General features: G+C 47.7%; 1 protein-coding gene across 1 annotated transcript; it reads left to right on the forward strand.

The window, feature by feature from the left end:
- Positions 1-20: 20 nt before the first annotated feature.
- Positions 21-23,403, forward strand: P3h1 (prolyl 3-hydroxylase 1). Its single transcript, XM_004670478.3, has 15 exons — positions 21-525; positions 3,513-3,665; positions 8,283-8,472; positions 11,029-11,160; positions 11,934-12,073; positions 15,955-16,044; positions 16,319-16,371; positions 16,543-16,664; positions 18,588-18,715; positions 18,866-18,961; positions 20,263-20,413; positions 21,564-21,681; positions 22,106-22,181; positions 22,431-22,571; positions 22,925-23,403. The coding sequence occupies exons 1-15, from the start codon at positions 64-66 to the stop codon at positions 23,078-23,080; spliced, it is 2,208 nt and encodes a 735-aa protein (XP_004670535.2). The 5' UTR covers positions 21-63; the 3' UTR covers positions 23,081-23,403.
- Positions 23,404-23,602: the final 199 nt, after the last annotated feature.

Genomic DNA, 23,602 nt, shown 5'->3' on the forward strand with positions numbered 1-23,602 from the left:
CGAGGTGTGGCTCTGGCTTCTGGACTCGGGGTGGCCAGCGGTCCCGTTAACTGAGCAGAGGCCATGGCGGTGAGCGTGTGCAGGCTGCTGGCCGTTCTGGCGGTCACCGCCACCGCCTGCGGGACTGAGGTCGAGTCCGAGCTGGGATTGGACCTGGCGGCGCCTGACCTGCTTTTCACGGAGGGGACGGCGGCCTACGCGCGCGGGGACTGGCCCGGGGTGGTCCTGAGCATGGAGCGGGCTCTGCGCTCGCGGGCCGCCCTGCGCGCCCTCCGCCTGCGCTGCCGCACTCAGTGTGCCGCCGACCTGCCGTGGGAAGCGGACTCCGGCCCGTCCGCGAGCCCGACCCAAGCTCCCGGCGCCGCGGCCCTGCAGGACCTGCGTTTCTTCGGGGCCCTGCTGCGCCGTGCCGCCTGCCTGCGCCGCTGCCTCGGGCCTCCGGCCGCACACTTGCTCAGCGAGGAGCTGGACCTGGAGTTCCACAAGCGGAGCCCCTACAATTACCTGCAGGTCGCCTACTTCAAGGTGATTGCAGACGCCTGGGGAGCTACGGGAGGGGGCAAGGGGGTGTCTGCAGAGAGGAAAGGCGGCGTCTTGGCTTCAGTGTGTCCTCGGACCCCGGACGTGAGGGAGCCTTGCCTAGGACTCGCGCTTCGCCGGGTTCTTAGGAGCTGATGCTAACCCTACAACTCCAGGCAAGGAGAGCCCAGGCTAAATAGAACTTGGTCCTTCCTTCCCAGAAGGCCTTCTACAGGGAAAGGAAGCGGCAGCTAAGGTCTCCCATCTTCACTTCATTGGAAGTGTACATCTTCCTTCCGGTTCTTTCTCCAATCATGCCTTTTCTGCTGTTGCTGAATCCTGCTGCGATCTTTCAGGACGTGGGACTGCCACGTCGCCAGCAGGGGCTGCCTGGCTCCTCCCTGTGGGAGACCCTCTGGCTAGTCTGCCAGTCTCTAAAGAAAATTAATGTTTTGAGGGATGCCACAGTGCCTTAGTCCAAGTAAAAACGGTCTTGGAGCCCACCAAGCTTGTACGATGGCAGTGATTGGCAGCAGTATTGCCATGGCACCTTGTTTTTACTAACTCATTTGCACTGATTCGGTGTCCTTTGAGGCAGATGCTATCAGTCACAATGTGTTGGGGGGAGCCATGGTGCATATCTAATATATCTATAACAGTCTATAGATCTTCCGTTCAACCTAAAGAGAGACAGACTCTAGACACCTTAGATTTCCAACTCTGCAGAAGCACTAATGGTTTACGTGGAAGAGTACTTGAAAGGCCCAAAATAATTTGGCTGTAATTTCGGTCATGTCGCTCAATAGCACTACTTAAAATTCTCTGACTCTTTTTTTTTTCCTTGAATACCTACTACATTCCAGTCCCTCGTTATGCTTCATTCTTTTGTTTTACCTTACCTTGCCGCAGCGATTACACAGGAGAGAAGATCTAGCCTTGCCTCAGAGAAAGGAGATCAGGAAGAAGGGATGACAGTAATTGAGCATGTCCAAAATATTGCTAGGGTGAAGGAAGGGTGGATGGCTTCAGAGAGAGGGAGAAGTGCAGCCCAAGCATGAGGTAGTCAGGAAGAGGTCTATTGCTGTGACTGTAGTGTTGGAATGTGTGTGAGGAGCAGGAGGGGTGACTAGAAAGTTAATGATGCAGGATTCCAAAGAGAATTCGACACATTTCAGACAAGCATTCGAAATGGGTTTCACAATACTAATTCTAGGCTTCACTGGAAGAAGAAAATGATGGCAGTGAAAACAGGAGAATTGAAAGACTTTTGTTCATCAAAGGAAGCTAGGTGCCAGGGACTAGGGGTTAACAAAGGTTTAGGAGAGGAGAAGGGAATGAGAAATAGCAGAGGCAGGAGCAGTGCTGAAAGATGAAAGGAAAGCAGGGCTGGAGAGATGGCTCAGCGGTTAGGGCAGTTGCCTGAAAAGCCTAAGGAGTTTCATTCCCCAATAGCCACATAACATCAGGGGTACAAGGTGCATATGCATCTGGAGTAGTTTGCAGTAGCAAGAGGCCCTGGCACATGACCATTCTTTCTCTATCTGCCTCTTTTATTTCTCTTTCTCAAGTATATAAGTAAATAAATACTTTTTTTGTTGTTTTTTTTTTGAGGTATGGTCTAGCCCAGGCTGACCTGGAATTCACCGTGTAGTCTCAGGATGGTCTTGAACACTCAACGATCCTCCTACCTCTGCCTCCCAAGTGCCGGAACTAAAGACGTATGCCACCATGCCTGACTAAATACAATATTTTTTAAAAGATAAAGGAAAGCAAGGCAGGCATGGGGCACAGGCTTGTAATCCCTCATGGAAGAGGTGGAGGTGGTGGATCTGAAGGTTAAGTTATATCATCCTTGGAAGTTTTCCTATGCAAATTCTTAGACACAGTTTTATTGTTAACTATTCTTTTCTGTCCTGTTTCCAAATCCCTGAAGCTTTAGGTTTCTGCTCCACTGCTCAGTTACTACATTTGAATCATTCCTTGGTTTGTTGTTGTTTGTTTTGAGACAGTTTCTCTGTCTAGCTTTCTAGCCCAGAGTATCCTCAAAAATAGGATTCTACTGCTTCAGCCTCCCAAGTGCTGGGATTACAATGTGTACCACCACAACCAGCACTAATTTTGAATCTTTAGATTCTATTAAATAGTCTTCACCACACTCCCCTACAATATGGCCTTTGTCTTAAAGTAAAACATTTACACCCTGAAATACTGCCTCCTGTAATTTGGGGAACCCCTAAACTTGATTTGGGAAATAGCTGCTGGTGTGCCCAGGACACTGGGCCCCTATTGCTCTGATATGTGTCCCTACAATAGTTATGTTTCTGAGACTGGCAAGAACTGGGCATGTTGAAGGTGGCAAAAGGTTTGGAAAGGCTCAAGGGGGGTGGGGGGACTTAGATTTCCTGTTCACTGTAGGCTACAGGTCTGGAGAAACACTTTCAGAGTTTGAATGTGCTAGTCAGGTATGATACAAATGTCTGAAGTCCTAGCACTTGGGACCTAAGGCAGGATGATTAAAAGTTTGAGGCTACTTGGGGTATGTGGTGGTTTGATTCAGGTGGCCCCCATAAACTTAGGTGTTCTGGGTGCTAGGTTCCCAGCTGATGGCATTTGGAAATTAACGCCTCTTGGAGGCAGTGTATTATTGGGATTGGGCTTGTGGGTATTATAGCTAGTTTTCCCATGCCAGTGTTTGGCACACTCTCCTATTGCTCTTGTCCACCTTATGTTGGCCAGGGGATGCTCATGCTGTTATTTTCCCCTGCTGTCATGTAGCTTCCTCTCAAGTCTATAAGCCAAAATAAGCCCTTCCCCCCCCCCCCACAATCTGCTCTTGGTCGGGTGATTTCTGCCAGCAGTGCACCTGACTGCAACAGGGGATGGATGTATAGATGGATGAATAGATAGGTAGGTAGCAAGACCTCCAGCCCAGACACACACACACATGCACAAGTTTGGATGTGAGAATTGCATTTTTTGTACTTTATCCTTAGATAAACAAGCTGGAGAAAGCTGTAGCAGCAGCACACACCTTCTTCGTGGGCAATCCTGAGCACGTGGAGATGCGCCAGAACCTAGACTACTACCAAACCATGTCTGGAGTGAAGGAGACCGACTTCAAAGACCTGGAGGCCAAACCCCATATGGTGAAAAAGACTATCCTCTCCCGTTTCCTTCCCCTTATCTACCTACCTACCTACCTATCTCTTTCTCTCTTTCTCTCTCTTTTGTTTTCTAAGACAGGGTCTTACTATATAGCCCTGACTGGCCTGATACTACTTAACCCAGGCTGGTCTCAAACTCTTGGGGATTCTCCTGTTTTGGCCTCCTGAGTGCTAGCTGGGATGATAGGCACCACCACCATACCCAGCCACTCCATTTTATTTGCAAAAACAGAGAGGGGGAGAAAGAGAATGGACAGAGACCTCCATCTACTGCAAACAAACTCCAGATGCATGCACCACTTTGTGCATCTGTCTTATGTACTGGAGAATTGAACCTGGGTCAATAGGCTTTGCAGACAAGCGCCTTAACCATTAAGCCATCTCTCCAGCCCCTCTTCTTTAATATTTTATTTAATTTATTTGAGAGAGAAGAAGAAGCAAATAGAGAATGAGTACACTGGGACCTCTAGCCACAGCAAATGAACTCCAGAAGCATGTATCACCTTGTGCTGGGCTTTACATGGGTCCTAGAGAATCGAACCTAGGTCATTTAGCTTTGTAGGCAAACACCTTAACTGTTAAGCCATCTCTCCATCCCCCCCTTTTACTTTAATATGTTTTAAACTTTTATTTATATATTTGAGAGAGAAAGAAAGAGGCAGATAAAGAATGGGCACACCAGGGCCTCCAGCTGCTGCAAACTCCAGATGCATGCACTACCTTGCACATCTGACTTTACATGGCTACTGGGGAATCTAACCTGGGTCCTTTGGCTTTTTAGGCAAGCACCTTAACTGCTAACCCATCTCTCTACCTGCACCCCCTCTTTTTCAAAATGCGATATTTACTAGTATTTTCTAATTATAGAAATAATAAGTGGGCGTGGTGGCACACACCTTTTAATCCCAGCACTTGGGAGGCAGAGATAGAAGGATTGCTGTGAGTTCAAGGCCACCCTGAGACTACAGAGTGAATGCCACGTCAGCCTGGGCTATAGTAAGACCCTACCCTGAAAAACAAAACAAAAGAAAACTAGAAATAATAAGTATCCATTATACAATATTGGGAGCTGAGAATGTAGCTCAGTTGGTAGAGTGCTTACCTTGCGTATACAAAGCTCTGGGGTTGGGCTGGAGAGATAGCTTAGCAGTTGCCTGCCTGTGAAACCTAAGAACCCATGGTCGACTCTCCAGGTCCCACATAAGCTAGACACACAATATAACATAAACACGCAAGGTCTCACATGCACACAAAGTGTCATACACATCTGGAATTCAATGACAGTGGCTAGAGGCCCTGGCATTCCAATTCTTCCTCTGTCTCCTTCTCTTTATCTCTGTCTATCTCTCAGTCTCACTCTCTTGCATTTAAAACAAAAGAAAGGCCAAAGCCAGTCGTGGTGGCGCACGCCTTTAATCCCAGCACTCAGGAGGCAGAGGTAGGAGGATCACCGTGAGTTCAAGGCCACCCTGAGACTATGTAGTGAATTCCAGGTCAGCCTGGGCTAGAGTGAGACCCTACCTTGAAAAATGAAAAAGAAAAGAAAAGAATTGCATACACAGAAAGTAGTCAAATAATTGTTGGTAATACCACCACCTTAAGAAAATCAGTAGTTGAGCTCAGTGTGGCAGTGCATACCTTAATCCTATCACTCAGGAGGCAGAGGTAGGAGAATCACTGTGAGTTCAAGGCCACCCTGAGACTACATAGTGAATTCCAGTTCAGCAAGTAAAACCCTACCTCTGGAAAAAAAGGAAATAAATCAGTAGTTGGTATTTAGCCTTATCTTGTCTCCCATACCTAATTTTTTACCCTGATTTGGTATCATATTGTATTTTCAAACGCCTTTCACCCAGCATTCTCATAGCTTGTTTTTGTTTTCAAGCTTTTTTTGTTTTTGTTTTTGTTTTTGTTTCATAGCTTTTGTTTTTGTTTTTGTTTTCAAGGTAGTGTCTCACTCTAGCCCAGGATGACCTGGATTTCACTCTGTATTCCCAGGCTATCCCCAAACTCACAGCTATCCTCCTACCTCTGCTTCCCAGGTGCTTGGATTAAAGATGTGTGCCACCATGCCCAGCTTCTAATAGCTTTTTTTCTTTAATAAAAAGGCTTAGCCCCCCCTTCATAGTAATATGAAATTAAAATTTTAGAGGGGCTAGGAATAGCTCACTGGCAGAACATATATTTAGCATGCACAAGACCTTGAGTTCAGTAATCAGCAACTGTGTGTGTGCACACGTGCATTTGCAAACACAATCAGAATGACACACACGCCCTTAGAGGACACATGCTAGGTAAGCACAATATTACTGAACTACATTTCCAGTCCTAGAATGACTTTTAAAACTAAAATCCTTGGGGCCTGGAGAACTTGCTTAATGGCTAAAGGTGCTTGATTGTAAAGCCTGACTGCTCAGTTTCAATTCCCTAGTACCCATGTAAAGCCAGATGCACAAAGTAGCACATGCATCAGGAGTTTATTTGTAATGGCAGACGGTCCTGGCATGCCCATTCTCTCTCTTTCTTCTCTCTCTCTCTCTAAATAAATAAAAATAAAATACTGTTTGCTGGGCATAGTGGTGTACATTTATAATCCCAGCACTTAGGAAGTGGAAGCAGGAGGATCAAGAGTTCAAGATCATCCTCAGGAACATAGCTCAAGGCCAGCCTGGGAACTTACCTCAAAAAGAGAGAGACCTGGGCTGGAGAGATGGCTTAGTGGTTAAGCACTTGCCTGTGAAGCCTAAGAACCCCAGTTTGAGGCTTGATTCCCCACGACGCTCGTAAGCCAGATACACAAGGTGGTACATGCATCTGGAATTCGTTTGCAGTGGCTGGAGGCCCTGGCAGACCCATTCATTCTCTCTCTCTCTCTCCCTCCCTCCCTCTTTCTGTCTGTCGCTCTCAAGTAAATAAATAAAAACAAGCAAAAAAAAATTTTTTTTTAAATAAAAAAGAGAGAGAGACTCAAGTATGGTGGTGCACACCTTTGATCCCAGCACCCGGGAGACAGAGGTAGAAGGATCACCATAAGTTTGAAGCCAAACTGAGTCTACAGAGTGGGATCCAGGTCAGCCTGGGCTAGAGTGAGACTGTACCTTAAAATAAAACAGAGAGAGAGAGAGAGAAATTGTATTTTTCTGAAAACATTAAGCCCTACAAAAAGGTGCAAAATGTTCAATAAGGGCTGGAGAAATAGCTTAGAAGCTAAGGCACTTGCCAGCGAAACCAAAGAACCCAGGCTCAATTCCCCAGTACCCACATAAAGCCAGATGCACAAGGTGATTCTTGCTCCTGGAATTGGTTTGCAGTGACTAGAGGTCCTGGCATGTCCATTCTCTCCCTCCTCCTCCTCTCTATCTGTCTCTCTGCTTTCTCTTTCTCACTAAATAAATAAATAAATGATTTTTTTAAAAGAAGTTCTATCTGCTTTCTCTCTCTAAATAAATAAAATATTTAAAAAAAAAAAAAACAAGAAAGAAAGAAAGCTGAGGGCTGGAGAGATGGCTTAGCAGTTAAGGCGCTTGCCTGAGAAGCCAAAGGACCTAGGTTCAATTCCCCAGTATCCATGTAAAGCCAAATGCACAAGGTGATTCTTGATCATCTCTCTCCCTGCCCCCTTCTCCCTCCCTCCCTCCCTCCCCCCCTCAAAATAAAACGTTAAGAAAAAAATAATTATGAATGTCCATGCATCTTTCCCCTACAGTGAATTAAGATTAAAGAGTTTAGAAGATCACACAGCAGCTGAGAGCACTTGCTGGGCCTGGGAGTTCAATATCCCAGAAGCCACATGAAAAAATAAATAACTAGGCTTGCCCATTGCATATCTGTAACCCCAGTGGAGTATGGTATGGTGGAGACCAGAGAGCTTGCTGATTTGGGGGTTGGGGAAGGGCTGGAGAGATGGCTTAGTGGCCAAGGCATGCTTGCCTGCAAAACCAAAGGACACAGGTTCAATTCTCCAGTACCACATAAAGCCAGTTGCACAAGGCAATACATTTATCTGGAATTTGTTTCCAGTAGCTAGAGACCCTGGTATGCCCATTCTTTCTGTCTTTCAAATAAATACTTAGGCTGGAGAGATGGCTTAGCAGTTAAAATTCAATTCCCCGGTTCCCACGTAATCCAGCTGCACAAGATGGCACATGCTTCTGGAGTTCATTTGCAGTCTCTAGAGGACATGGTATGCCCATTTCTCCCACCCCCCAACGCCTCTCTCTAATAAATAAATAAATGAAACAGCACCTACAGGTTGAGGGAGAGAACTCCCATCTCCAGGAAATACATGGATGAGCAATAGAGATGCGTACCCAACATTCTCTGCCTCTGGCCTTCACACACATGCTCACAACATGACTGCATCTACACACACAGACATGCACATTCCACACCACTCATACTCTACCTGTGCACACATATACAAAGAGTTAAGTGTTTATAAATTTCAAAAGGAGCCTGTTTACTAAAGACCTTTATCGTGTAACAGAATTCAGGTTGTTCCTTTCCATCTATAACTGAGGAACAGAATTTGCACCTGGGTGATGGTGGCTTAGGGTAAGGTGGAAGGAGCTTGCTTTGAGTTCTCCTTCCCCCCAGTAGCTTGAGTTTCGTCTGGGAGTGAAACTGTACTCAGAGGAGCAGCCAGAGGAGGCAATACCCCACCTGGAGGCAGCCCTGCAAGAGTACTTCGTGGCCTACGAGGAGTGCCGTGCCCTCTGCGAAGGCCCCTATGACTATGATGGCTACAACTACCTGGACTACAACGCTGACCTCTTTCAGGCTATTTCAGGTATGTGCAGCTCAGAGTCTAGCTTGGCCAGGCCTTCCAGGTGTCTATAGTCGTGTCTGGGTAATATGTGCCCAGCATCTGCAGCCTCATTCCTAAATTTTGTTTTGTTTTGTTTTGTTTTTGAGAGAGAGAAAGAATGGGTGCACCGAGGCCCCTAGCCACTGCAAATGAACTGCAGGTGCATGTACCACCCTGTACATCTGGCTTTACATGGGTACTGGGGAATTAAACCCAGGTCGTTAGGCCTTGCAGGCAAGTGCCTTAACCACAGAGCCATTTGCTCTAGCCCCCAATTTTCTTTAATTTTTTTTTGACAACCTCTATACATATACAGAATATACCATGTTCATAATCCCCTCCTACCACCTTCGGTGATCCTTTCTCCTTTATTCCCTCTCCACTGAATTCCCTTCTTTCCAAATAGTACATGTTCTATTTTGATGTCATTTCCCCCCTCCTATTATGCAAGTTTTGTGTAGGAAGCATCAACCACTGTGAGGTCATGAATACCCTGGCCACTTCATGTCTGGAAGACAGTTGTAAAGCACTCCTCTCCTTTGGCTTTTGCATTGTTTTCTGCCACCTCTTTTGCAGTGGTACCTCACCTTGAAGGGTGTGATAGAGATGTCTCAGTGGTGAACACTCCACTGTCTCTTCTTGGCATTTTAATGAGATTTGAGCCACCCCAGTGGTCACTGCCATTTGAAAAGAGAAATTTATCTAACCAGAAATGAGAGTAGCATTAATATATGGGCATAGGGCTGGAGAGATGGCTTAGCAGTTAAATGCTTGCCTGTGAAGCTTAAGGACCCCAGTTTGAGGCTCGATTCTCCAGGACCCATGTTAGCCAGATGCACAAGGGGGCACACGTATCTGGAGTTCCTTTGCAGTGGCTGGAAGCCCTGGCATGCCCATTCTCTCTCTCTCTCTCTGTCTCCATCTGCCTCTTTCTGTCCTGTCACTCTCAAATAAATAAATAAAAATGAATAAAATTTATTTTATTTTTATTTATTTATTTATTTATTTTTTGGTTTTTCGAGGTAGGATCTCACTCTAGCCCAGGCTGACCTGGAATTCACTATGGAGTCTCAGGGTGGCCTCGAACTCACGGTGATCCTCCTATCTCTGCCTCCCGAGTGCTGGGATTAAAGGCGTGTGCCACCACACCCGGCTTCAATTTTTTTAAATAAATAAATAAATAAAGGCGTGTGCTACCACACCTGGCTATAAAGTTTTTATATATATATATATATGTATGTTATATATGCATGCATAACCCAGGTGTGGTGGTACATGTCTTTAGTCCCAGCACTCAAGAGGCAGAGATAGGAGCATTGTTGTGAGTTCAAGAACAACCTGGGACAACAGAATAAATTCCTGGTCAGCCTGGTCTAGAGTGAGACCCTAGCTCGCAAAAACTAAAAAAGACGGGTGTGGTGGCACACACCTTTAATCCCAGTACTTGAGAGGCAGAGAGGTAGGAGGATTGCTGAGTTCAAGGCCACCCTGAGATACATAGTGAATTCCAGATAAGTCTGGGCTAGACTAAGACCCTACCTCAAAAACCAAAGGAAAAAAATAAAAATAAATAAAAGTTAGCTGGGCATGGTGGCGCACGCCTTTAATCTCAGCACTCGGGAGGCAGAGGTAGGATCGCCTTGAGTTCGAGGCCACCCTGAGACTCCATAGTGAATTCCAGGTCAGCCTGGGCTAGAGTGAGACCCTACCTCAAAAAACCAAAAAATAAAAATAGAAAATAAATAAATAAATAAAAGTAAGTGTTGGGGGGGAGGCACTTTGGTGGGCATAATATATTCATTTAGCCAAATAACAGTAGTAGTTTCCCCCCTGGGGCTTATGACCTCTCCATAGGCTTTTGACTAGATTTTCAGAACTAAGCAGGAATTCCCTTGTATGCAGCAGGCCTCAAATCCCATCAGTTGGTTTCCCCCATAACAAACATGCCACTGTTATATCAATTGGTACATTTGATATGACTGGCCAGAAATGAGGCTTGCAGGGTCCACTGCTTTTTGATACCATTGATGACTCCCCTACCCACCCACCCCCAGACAGGCTGCATAGCTCTTTTCAGCATTCTGAGAGTTAGTCAACAGGAAGGGGCCTTCCAGCTGAGCTCCAGCTTGATTTCCCAGTGTCTTGTAACTGGAGCCTGTGGTATCTTCAGCAATAGTGTCTTACCATCTAGTTCTTGTGGGCAACTAATAGTCTTGGCAACAGCCTATAATGTTTAGGGGCATCAAGGGCCTCCCTGACCAACAACTCACTGGAAGGTATCCCACCCTGGCACTGAAATATTTTTGTAACAATATTTGGTTTCTGGGCACAACATTATCCAACCCCACAGGGTACTTTTGCCCAAACTTTCTTTTGATTAACCCTCTTCCCACACCCTCCTCTCCTGCATCCCCTCTCATTCCTAAATTTCTTAAGTCTGGGTTTCTGAGTAAATACTAATTCCACTTCAGTCTGTCCGTCTTATCTCAGCATTGGAGGAGGGACCTTATGCCATTCCCCATCTTTGATTTCTTTCAGATCACTACGTCCAGGTCCTCAACTGTAAGCAGAGCTGTGTTACCGAGCTGGCTTCCCACCCAAGTCGAGACAAGCCCTTTGAAGACTTCCTCCCCTCACATTATAATTATCTGCAGTTTGCCTACTATAACAGTAAGGCCTATTTCCTTCTCTGCTAGGCTAACTAAGAAGCTAAGCCAGGCAGGCGGGGCCTGAAGCCACTACACCTTCGACTTCTTTGGCTATGAGAAACACCTTGCCCAGTGACCCCTGTGTACTCTGTTACAAACTAGTGGTCCAGAAAGCCATTTTCAGCAGCTTAAAAAACTGGGAGCAGGGGTCTCAGTGACCTCTCTCACTTGTCCTCACATTTATAATCTAATTTCGCATTAAAGGGAATAGTGAAAGTAATGTACTGCTTTTTAAACTAATTCACAGGCAGATCCAGCCCTCCTCCTTTCTTAGTGTAGTGTAGTGCTTGGACTGGGGGAGAGAATAGCCAGGTTACCTGCTGGTCAGCAGGCTTTTACTGTATGCTAACCATTACAGCGTATTCAAGAGTACATGATGTGTGTAGTTGAGCTTAGGAGACTAGCACACAAACAAGATCTGTTCTGCTGAAGAGGTAATCTACTATTGTAATCTCTTCTGAAAAGTCATAGGCAAAAGGTCAGTGATTTTTTTTTTTTAAAGGCATGCGGAGGATTCCACTTCTCAGTTTCAGGATAGGCAGCCTTGATGACATTGAACATCTCACAGTCTTTTACATATTCTGTGTACATTCTGTCACTTCTCCCCAAGTCATTGTGTTGTGTAGCCAGTGCCACTTAGCCTCAAAGCTTTTCAAAGACTAAACATTAAGTGGTTGTTGGTACTCAAGATAGAGCCTTCCCCCCTCATAGCCATTCTCTTTTTTTGCTTTTTAGTTGGGAATTACACACTGGCTATTGAATGTGCCAAGACCTACCTCCTCTTCTTCCCCAGTGACGAGGTGATGAGCCAGAATCTGGCCTACTATGCAGCAGTGCTTGGAGAAGAACAGGCAGGCTCCATCAGCCCCCGTGAGGTGAGATTTGCTTCAGTAAGAGGACCTGTTGGCTGACACCCAGCCCAAGGGCAGGAGGGCATTGCTCAGAGGGCTGCAGAGTGAGGTGGGTGCCTAGGCTCAGCTATCACTCAGAGGGAGACGGAGCCCAGAGAGCTTGGGAATAAGCCGTAGTGTCACAACATCATCTGGACACGTGGGCATTCTCTGCATTGACACAATGAGTAAACTAAAGCAGACATCTCTGCCCGTCTTAGCCCTTCTACTTGGATGCTTGCTGCCCTTTGACGGTTCTGTCAGTTTCTTCCATGCTGGGCTTGTTTTGTCTGCTTACTTGTTCTTGGCGTCCCTTTCCCACCCTGTTGCACTTCTTTCTGCCATTGTTCTCTATCTTTCAGCATTTCCCCAGCTCCAAAACAAGGAGCAAATGTCAGCAGTACAGAGACTACTATGTTTCTAAGCTTCCTCCATGGTGCTGAATCCTGAGTCTTCAAATGGCTTCATTGTAATTGTGCTCTTTGGCCACTAGATGGTGACAGTCTAGCCTTAAGAAGGTCCTTTGGGGGCTGGAGAGATGGCTTAGCAGTTAAGGCATTTATGCATGGTCAGCTCTCCAGGTTGCACATGCACACACAAGGGTATGCACACACGCATCTGGAGTTCAATTAAAGTAGCTGGAGGCGCTGGCACACCAATTTTCTCCCCCCCCCTCGTTCTTTCACATAAAAAAAGGCCAGTCTGTTGGGCTTGCCAAAGAAGGAAAAAGAAAAGAAAAAGAGCCAGGCATGGTGGCACACACCTTTAATTCCAGCACTTGGGAGGCAGAGGTAGGAGGATTGCTGTGAGTTCAAGGCCACCCTGAGATTGCATAGTGAATTCTAGGTCAGCGTAGGCTAAAGTGAGACCCTACGTCAAAAAAAAAAAAAGAAAAAAGAAAAAAGAAAACGAGCTGGGCATGGTGGTGTACGCCTTTAATCCCAGCACTCAGGAGGCAAAGGTTGGAGGATCATAGAGGGTTTGAAGCCACCCTGAGACTATATCATGAATTCTAGGTCAGCCTGAGCTAGAGTGAAACCTTACCTCAAAAGGCAAGGAAAAAAAAAGGAATAAGAAAGAAGCAAGCCATCCCTTACGGTCTCTGTCTTGCTTGGTTAATACTCCCCCCCCCCCTGCCCCTTGTGATCCTATTAGCAAATCTTGGAAGGGGAGGGGAAATGCCCAATGTGGTCAGTCTACTGTTTGAAATCTCCTCCTGGGAAGGAGAGAGCTAAGGTTGGTTGAGCCCCAGTGCAGGCCACACCCAGTCCAGGGCTCAGCCTTCATCTTGTTTAATCAGCACAGCCACCCTTTGAGGTGGGCACTGTGCCCACTGTGTTGCTGAGGACGTGTAGAGGAAGTAACTTCTGCAGTGGCTATGGCTGGTCAGTGGTGAACAAAATCTGTCCTAGTGCTGGCATGGCTCCTGACAGGGTTGACACTCAGTAAGTCACACTGGGTGAATAAGCCACAGCAGTGGGGTTTGCTTACTTCCAACCTCACTGAACTGTGGGCGAGGGTTAATGGAGATCGCACATGTGGCCTGGTGTCTAGGAGTTGGCAAAGGAGGCCAATAATTTAAAGTCTTTTGAAGAAAATGTCCTGCTTTCACTTGGGTAATTATAGTAGCCAAGAGGACTTACTCCTTTTAACGCTTTCCTCCACAAACTGCCTCATCTTTATTTTAACTGACAGTAATTTCTTTTTCTCTCCTTCCTGCTGCTGTTTGGAGCCTTGCAGGGCACCTAGGGAAAGAGGTATCCCTGAAAAGGACTCAGTTTCCTTGCCCTGGGTAAGCCCCATCCCTGAGCTCACATGGGATGCCAGGGTGCTGGGTCCAGCCATTCTGGATCTGCACATCTTCAAGGAGGGTGGGGTCTGGTCAGAGGAAGCAGGTGCAGAGTAGAAAGCAAATGAACCTGAGGTCCTAAAAGACCTGTTTGCACATTCTCACTGCTTTAAGTTTCTTCACCTGTAAAGTGAGAATACCAGGGCTGGAGCTGGAGCTCAGTTGGTAAATTTGTTGCTAAGCGTGCATGAAGCCTTGAGACTGATCCTTAGCACCATGTACATGGAGTGTGATGATACACACCTTCCAGCACTCAGGAAGCAGAGACAGGAGAACCACAAGCTCAGGGCTGATGTAGACCACATAGTGAGACACTCTTAAACAAACAAAAGGTCATTCATTTCCAAAGTGGTTGTAAGGATGAAATGAGGGGCACACGTGTTGTCTAACGCATAGCTCCCTGTCTGAGTGTGCACTCGAGAAGAAGTCAAAGGAGATTTTTCACCTGGACCTGGTGGTACGGTCCTATAGTCCCAGCTACTTGGGATTCTGAGGGGCTGGAGAATTTCAAGTTTAAGTCTTGCCTAAGCTACTGACAATTCAAAGCTAGGTGTGGTGACACATGCCTGCAATCGCAGTACTTGGGAGGCTGAAACAACAGTATGTTTCAAGCGTGAGGCTAGCCTAGGCTACATAAGGAGGCCCCATCTCAGAGTGAGTTCAGGGCCATCCTGGACAACTGTTCAAAAAGAAAAAGGCTGGAGGCATGGCTTAGCAGTTAAGGCACTTGCCTGTGATGCTTAAGAACCCAGGTTTGATTCCCCAGTACCTACATAAGCCAGATGTACAAGGTGGTGCATGTGTCTGAAGTCTTTTTGCAGTGGCTAGAGGCCCTACCACACCCATTCTTTCTCTTCCATCTGCCTCTTCCTCTCTCTCTCTGTCTCTCAAATAAATAAATAAAGCCAGGCACGGTGATGCACACCTATAATCCCAGCACTCGGGAGGCAGGGGTAGCAGGATCACCGTGAGTTCAAGGCCATCTGAGACTACATAATGAATTTCAGGTCAGCCTGAGCTAGAGTGAAACCCTACCTCGAAAAATAAAAATGCTGGGTGTGGTGGACACACCTTTAATCCTAGCACTTGGGAAGCAGAGGTAGGAGAATCACCATGAGGTCAAGGCCATGTGAGACTACATAATGAATTCCAGGTCAGCCTGAGCTAGAGTAAAACCCTATCTCAAAAAATCAAAAATAGGGCTGGAGAGATGGCGTAGCAGTTAAGCGCTTGCCTGTGAAGCCTAAGGACCCCGGTTCAAGGCTCGGTTCCCCAGGTCCCACGTTAGCCAGATGCACAAGGGGGTGCACACGTCTGGAGTTCGTTTGCCGTGCTGGAAGCCCTGGCGCTCCCATTCTCTCTCTCTCCCTCTATCTGTCTTTCTCTGTATGTCTGTCACTCTCAAATAAATAAATAAAAAATGAACAAAAAAAATCAAAAATAAAGAAGTTGGGTGTGGTGGCACACGCCTTTAATCCCAGCATGTGGAAGGCAGAGGTAGGAGGATTGCCATGAGTTTGAAGCCACCCTGAGACTACATCATGAATTCTAGGTCAGCCTGAGGTAGAGTGAGACCCTGCCTCAAAAAAAAAAGATAAAAAATAAGTAAAGTATTTTTTTAAAAAGGAAAAGTAAAAAGAGGGCTGAGGATATATCTTAGTGGTAGAGTACCTAGCATGTCTGAGACTGAGTAAAATTCCCAGTATTGTTGAAAGAAAGAAAGGACTTTTCCTGCTCTTGCTGTATGTATTCACATCTTCTGAGGATCATCGACTCTTCCTTCTGTCCTAGATATAACTGGAGCTGAGGTCTTCTTCCCACAGGGGAATGCTTATGCCAGGCAGGAGGAGCCCTTGAACTCTGAGAGAGAGCTTTATGCCATACGAGAAAGCACATCCTGTGACAGTGGGGAGAAAGGCCTCAGTCACACAGGGCAGGAGAGAATGCCCAGCAGGGTTACCCCTCAGCTGAAGGGCAGAGGCAAGTTCTAGGAGTTTCTTCCATGTTGTTTCTTCAGAACGCCCAGGAGTACCGACAGCGCAGCATACATGAGAAAGAACTGCTTTTCTTCGCATACGATGTGTTTGGGATTCCCTTTGTGGATCCGGTGAGCCAGGGCAGGAGCTGGAAAAGAGGGGAAATGTGGAGTCCCTAATAGTAGGGGGGGTGGCATACTGTGCAACAAGGGCCAAGTATAAGATGTGTGATCTTGAGGATGGAAGATGGGGGCTGACTCACTAGGGACAGTTTAGGGTCCAAGGATGCCCACCTTGTCTCCTAAAGGGAGGAGTCAGTGAGGCAGCTTTGCCATGGAAACTCTTATTTCCTGTGCTGAGACCTGGAAAATTAAGTCACCTTGCTTTATTCTGACCCACCTTCAGGATTCATGGACTCCAGAAGAGGTGATTCCCAAGAGACTGCGAGAAAAACAGAAGTGAGGGCCTTGAAGAAACTGCATGATTGGATCAGTCTGACGAAGTGCTTGAGTTCCCTGTGCCCAGGCAGATGGGAACTCCTGGCCAGGGGTGGGCAGGCCCAGTCTGGAAAGTTGGGGTAGGAGACAGGGCTGGCCTCAGCACAGTGCTCAAAGCCATTGTGCTCACAGGTCAGAACGGGAGACTGCTGTTCGCATTTCCCAGGAGATCGGCAACCTTATGAAGGAGATCGAGACTCTTGTGGAAGAGAAGACCAAGGAATCATTGGATGTCAGCAGACTGACCCGGGAAGGTGAGAGAATAAAGCTCTGGCACACCTGCGGTGATTGTGGGGACACCAAGCGGGTCACCCCATGTTCACCAGGCAGCACTCACCCTTGCATTGTACAGCTCACCATAGGCCAGCCTCCAAGTGTAATGTACAGCAGGCACTAGACCTTTCCCTTGCCTCCACATCCTTCCTAACTCCCAACAGTACTGTCATCAAGACAGCCCTAAGAATGGGTCTTTGGGGAGGAAGTAAGATTCCTATCTGGTCGTGGTAGCTCACACCTTTAATCCTAACACCTGGGAGGCAGAGGTAGGAGCATCACCTTGAGTTCAAGGCCACCCTGAGACTACATAGTGAGTTCCAAGTCAGCCTGAACTAGAGTGAAACCCTACCTCAAAAAAAAAAAAAAAAAAAAGTAAGATTCCTAAATAACAGTTAGACTGGCATGTTCATCTCAGTGAGTATGACTGCACAAAACTCTTCCTTTCCCCTGCTCCAAACTCTTCTCCCAGCCACTCACCCTGATAGTGAGAACCTTCACATCTCCTCCCCTTGCTCATGCCTCCAGCCTACCATGATGGTGACGGCTCCACTCTCTCCTACATTGTCATTTTTCTTTTAATATTTATTTATTTGCAAGCAGAAAGAGACCATATAGGCACAACAGGGCCTTTAGCCACTGCAAACAAACTCCAGGTGCATGCACCATTTTGTACATCAGACTTTATGTGAGTTCTGGAGACTCAAACTCAGGTCATTAGACTTCGTAGCCAAGCACCTTAACTGCTAAGCTATCTCTCTACCCCTGCCTTGTCCTTTGTCTATTGCCTCAGGCCTGCATAGGTAGGTCCAAGTCACCTCCTATCTGTCCATCTCTCCTCATCCAGTCCGTCCTCCTCCCTCCCATACACAGGTAGGTGCCTGACCCATCATTCCAACACTGGGACAGTGAGTGCCTCCTCCCAGCTTGTACCTGGCCTGTGCATCCCACCTTCCTCTCTCTCCTTCCACTGTTCCTTGTTAACTGAACCTGCTCTTGGCCCACAGGTCTTTGTTTATGCTTTGCCGCCTCCTGATACACTTCTCAACACCTCTGCCCTGAAAGATGCCTCAGATAAACCTTACAAAGCCTCCTTTAACCACCCTCCTTCATTTGAGCTTCTGAGTGCATTACAGTCTGCCTAGTGCTGGGTGTTAGATGACTGTGGGCCTGGTCTTATCTTCAGATGTTAGCTCCTCTCCTTGTGTGGCGCTCAGAAAGCTTCACCACATAGCTGGAGTTGAGCTGTGGTGTAGTGTGGCCCCAGCTCAGAGAGACACAGTACAGGGAGAGATGCTAGCCTCTGCCTAGTTATTGAGTGCCTAAATTGACTAGGTGGTTTAAACAGGATTAACATGTGAAAAGAATTTGTCCAACATCCCTTTGTTTTCAGAATGCTATTACTTTATTCTCTTGTTTATAACTGAGGAGTGGCTCTGATAGATTGTAAGATCTTATTTTACATAAGTGATAATAATGATTGGAGATACTCTGGCACACAAAATTTTGAGCATGTACTGTAAGCCAAATATATACTCAGAGTTTAATTTATTTGTTAATATCAAACTGGCATCAAACTTACAATGAAAAGGCTATATGAAAGATGAGGACATATTAATTAACAACCTCAGAGTGCTTAAGTAACTTGCTACAGTTAGTAAGTGATGGATACAGGAATCAAACCCAGTTCTTTAAGGTTCATGTATTAAGAACTTGGGTACCTGATTACTTAGTTTGTGAAGCCCCCAAACCAGCAGTTGTTTGGTAGCAGTTAGACCTGCATATTCTACCCTCTGGACCATCCTCCCATTGGAAGTAGCCAAGTAGACTTCTCTGGCGAATGGGAATCAAGGAGGCTTTGGGCAGAGATAGAGGCCTCAGTCAGCCTTGTTACTGCTTTGCAGGAGGCCCCCTGCTGTATGAAGGCATCAGTCTCACCATGAACTCCAAAGTCTTGAATGGCTCCCAACGGGTGGTGATGGATGGCATGATTTCGGACAATGAGTGCCTGGAGCTGCAGAAACTGACCAATGTGAGGGAAGCCTAGCTACTGCACCATCTTGCTGAGGGTCCCACACTCCACCTTCCAAGTGCCTGCCCAGACTTTGCTGCCCTTTGTTGACACCTCCCGTCAACCCCTCAGCTGCCCTGGCTAACTTCTTCTTGTCTCTTGGCCTGGTAGGCAGCAGCAACTTCAGGAGACGGCTACCGAGGTCAAACCTCCCCACATACCCCCAACGAAAAGTTCTATGGTGTCACTGTCTTCAAAGCCCTCAAGGTAAACTCCATCCTGGGTACTCTAGAGTGGTGAGGAGGAACCTGTCTGTCTGAGCAGGGAGGGGAAGGGCAGTACTCTGGCCCTGGGGAGGAGTTGGGGACAATGACAGGGAAGGGAAAAGCATCTTACAGCTGAGGTTCCAGTTGCGGAGCCCCGGGGGGGGGGGGGGGGTGCGGTTGGGAGGGTAAGCTATGTTGAAGCAGTTAACTTGTAAGTCCCCACTATTGACCAAGTGTAATAAAAAATGAGGTAAAAAAAAAAAATGAGGACTGGAGAAATGGCTCAGTGGTTAAGGAGCTTGCCTGCAAAGCCGAATGAACCTAGTTCTGTTCCTCAGTACCCACATAAAACCAGATGCACAAAGTAGCACGTGCATCTGGACCTCATTGGCAGTGTTTGGAAGCCCTGGTGCTCCCATTCTGTCTCTGTCTCTTTTCTCATCTCTCTCAAAAATAAATTTAAAAATATTTGTTTGTTTGTTTGTTTTTTTTTAAGGCAGGGTCTCACTCTAGCCCAGACTGACCTGGGACTCATAGCAATCCTCCTACCTCTACCTCCCAAGAGCTGGGATTAAAGGCAAGCACCACCACTCCCAGCCTAATAAAATCATTTTTCTGTTTGTTTGCTTATTTGGTTTTCAAGATAGAATCTCAATCTCGCCCAGGCTGACATGGAATTCACTATGTAGTCTCAGGGTGGCCTTGAACTCATGTGATCCTCCTACCTCTGCTTCTTGAGTGCTGGGATTAAAGGGTGTGTCACCATGCCCAGCTTATTTTTATTTCTTTAATTCATGTATTTATTTGATAGAGAGAGAAAGAAGCAGATAGAGAATGGGCATGGCAGGCCCTCAAGCCACCACAAATGAATTCCAGACGTATGCACCATCTTACATGGGTCCTGGGGTATTGAACCTGGGTCCTTAGGCTTTGCAGGAAAGCACCTTAACCACTAAGTCATCTTTTCGGTCCAGATTTTTTGGTTTTGTTTTTGTTTTTCAAGGTAGGGTCTCCCTCTAGCCCAGGCTGACCTGCCATTCACTGGGTAGTCTCAGGGTGGCCTTGAGTCACAGTGATCCTCCTACCTCTGCCTCCTAAGTGCTGGGATTAAAGGTGTGCGCCACCAAGCCCAGCCAAAACATTTTTCAAAATGAGGCAGACAAGACAAAACTGATCCTCAGAGGTGTGAGATGAAAAATGGTTGATTCCAAGGGGCTGCATATCTGTTTTGGATGCCTAAGTTAGTCACGGTAAGAAGGAGGGGCCAGTGTGGGGGCAGCTGACCACCTGTGTCCTTTGCAGCTGGGGCAGGAAGGGAAAGTTCCTCTGCAGAGCGCCCACCTGTACTACAATGTGACTGAGAAGGTGCGACGTGTCATGGAATCCTACTTCCGCCTGGAGACCCCCCTCTACTTCTCCTATTCCCACCTGGTGTGTCGCACTGCAATAGAAGGTGGGCCTCACCACGCCTGCCGCCTTCCGTAAGCGGGCCTGGCACTGTACTGCATGCTGAGCACACTGGACTAGGATGGGGGCTCTTCGTGTTAGGTGGAAACCAGTGCTTTGCAGCCCAGTGCGTTGAACATGGCAGTAGTATGGAGAAGGTTCCAGACCGACCTACAGGTCAAGAAGGCTTCCAGAGGAGGTGGTGGGAAGCTTGCAGGATCAGTATGCTTGAGGCATTCATAAGGTAGTAGGAAGATGTATGAGCCAGAGTCCAGCTAGCACAAAGGAATGGAGCACTGAGGGAATTGAGAAAGTTGCCAAATTATGGAGGACCACTCTCTGGAATTTGTTTTGTCCTTTCAATCAGTTAGGAGCTATGTTGCCAGGTCTTCGTTACAAATCATTAAATACCAAATTTGTGAGGAAACTACTGCGTTACATGTCAGAGATGCAAGGCTATTCTGTGGCCTTCACCCTTGCACAATCCTTTCGCTTTCCCAGGCAAGGGTGAGGTTCAGCCAGGCTACAAAGATCACAGGTGACCTCCAGCCAGCTCTGTCATGCTGTGCTGTAGCATTCCAAGGGTCCCTGGCCCAGACACTGATACTGACAGACCTTGGTAGGTAGCTGGGACTAGAGGGTTGCTCTTTCCCTCAGAATGTTGGGAGTACTGTGAGAATCTGGACACACCCAAAGGGATGTGTCAGGCATTTTACACTGTACCTGTCTTCTTCATGTCCTCCTGCTGTGTGATTTTCTACTTACCCTGCTCTCTGAACTCCACCTTTGCACCCCACTGTTTGCTGCTCCCTTCATTCTCCCCCTCCCTCTGCAGACCTCGTTCTTGCCAACCTGGATCCTTGTGTCTTCCTCCCTGACCCTTCCTTTTTCATTAAGTCTAGGCTTGCTAGGGTTTTGCCATTCAGCCTAGGGTCCGCTTGTTGGTCCTGCATGCTACACCCTGCTTGCCCCTGCAGATTTGCTCTGACCTATTAAGTGTGGTTTAGCCAGAGATCCTGTCCGCTCACCCATTTCACTGACCATTTCCAAAGGCCCAAACTTATTTTGAGAAGCCCCTTCCCACTACCCCTATGTCATCAAAAGAGCAGCTATATCTCCCAAATACTCCAAACTAACATGGGTTGTCTTGGCTGCAGAGTCGCAGGCTGAGAGAAAGGACAATAGCCACCCAGTCCATGTCGACAACTGCATTCTGAATGCTGAGACTCTTGTGTGCATCAAGGAGCCCCCTGCCTACACCTTCCGGGACTATAGGTGAATGCAGGGCAGGTGCTATACAAAGAGGGCTGTGCTCACCCTCTGAGGCCCCTTGATCCCCTGTACTCTGTCTCCCCACCTCTCAGCACACCTGTGCATAAAGGCCAGGGCAAGCTGTCCCTAGAGTCCAGTCTCTCACCTCAACCCCTAATAGGAAGACAGAGTGGGCACCTTTCACATTGAGTGTGAAGAATGTAAGAATGTGAGTGGGCATGGCACAGAAGCACCTAGTCAGCAGCATGTTGGGGTCTCTGAGGTGGGGTTGGGGGTTCTATGGGCTGCTCAAAGCTTTGGGGCAGCAACTTAAGGACTTCCTTCCTGTGCAAAACTCCCCTGCAACCCCTGCTGAGAGTAAAGGAAGGTGGCGGTTCTGGGGAGTGGGAGGACCAGGGTGACGCCTGCATGTCCCTGCCTTTCCCAGTGCCATCCTTTACCTCAACGGCGACTTCGATGGAGGAAACTTCTATTTTACCGAATTAGATGCCAAGACTGTGACGGTGAGTGTTCCCTTGTCCTCACCCCTGAGAGGCAGACCTGATTTCAGGAGCTGATATCCAAAAGTAGAGTGTGCAGACAGACTAACCAGGCTTCCTCATGGCCCCTTCCCCTCACTAAAAGGCTTTGAGACATGTCAGCTCTCCTCGGGTCTCTAGCAGACTAAGCTGAAGCTGCCTGTGATCCTTGCCTCACAAGCCCACAGCTCTTCTGAGTCATTTTTCTTGTATATCCGCTTTTGTTCCCTACAGGCTGAGGTGCAGCCTCAGTGTGGAAGGGCTGTGGGATTCTCTTCTGGCACTGAAAACCCACACGGAGTGAAGGCTGTCACCAGGGGGCAGCGTTGTGCCATCGCCCTGTGGTTCACGCTGGACCCTCGACACAGTGAGCGTGTAAGTTGTGGAGCTGCCAGTCTCTGTTTCTAAAGGACCCCAGTTCTGCTTCCTCCCCCCCCCCGCAGCATCCCACTGCTCATGGTGTAGCTATGGAGGAGCACTGGCTAGGGACTCCTGGCTCCAGTTTTGTCTCCAGAGCGACTGTCACAAGGCTGATCTGTCACATTGCTTCATCCTCCCAAAGCCTATTCTGACCTGTGCTTGGGAGCTACAGTGGGAATAGCACATAGCTCTTGCCCTCCTGAGCCCCCACCTCAGTTACTAGAGCCTCAGACCTGCTGGAAAGGAGGTGAGACCCTACGACAGCATTGTCACTGCTCTCAGCTGAGTAGTGGAGTTTGCCATTGCAGGACCGGGTGCAAGCCGATGACTTGGTGAAGATGCTGTTTAACCCAGAAGAGATGGACGTCCTGCAGGAGCAGCCCTTGCACAGCCAGCAGGGCTCCCCCCAGCCTGGAGAAGAGCCTCTCTCAGACAGTGTGTTGAAGCACAGGGATGAGCTATGACAGCATCCAGCTCACACGTGGATGTGATTGGACACTTGGGGAGAGCTCTGTCCTGCACCCTGGACTTGCCAGCCCCTCAGGGCTGCAGAGCAGGAAGAGCTGCAGTCTGCCGCCCAGCTGAGGGTCCTGCCCACAGCCTTCTACATGGTGCTGCTGCTCTTGGAGTGGATGTGGCAGGGTGCCACTCTTCCCTGGGCTTGGCTGAAGGCTTAGGACTCGGGCCCAGAACCACACCAGGGCCCTCACAGGCAGCTGCATGACAGCAGCACAGTATTTAAGTGTCTGTGTAGACAACCTAAGAATAAATGATTTGTGGATTTTCATTTGCTGGTTTGTTCAGAGAGTGGAAATGTGCCCACTCTGGACAGAGTGCTGTGGCCAGGGTGATCAAGAAAGTCCAGCTCTGTACGCAGCTGAGCCACTTCCTGCGCAGCCTCAGCCCAGACGCTTAACACAGGTACCTTAGGCCTATTGACCACATAAGGGAATCGTGGTCCTTCCTCTGCCGCCTTCTGGGGCAGC

Source organism: Jaculus jaculus, chromosome 5, assembly GCF_020740685.1.
Source record: "Jaculus jaculus isolate mJacJac1 chromosome 5, mJacJac1.mat.Y.cur, whole genome shotgun sequence".
Classification (NCBI taxonomy): domain Eukaryota; kingdom Metazoa; phylum Chordata; class Mammalia; order Rodentia; family Dipodidae; genus Jaculus; species Jaculus jaculus.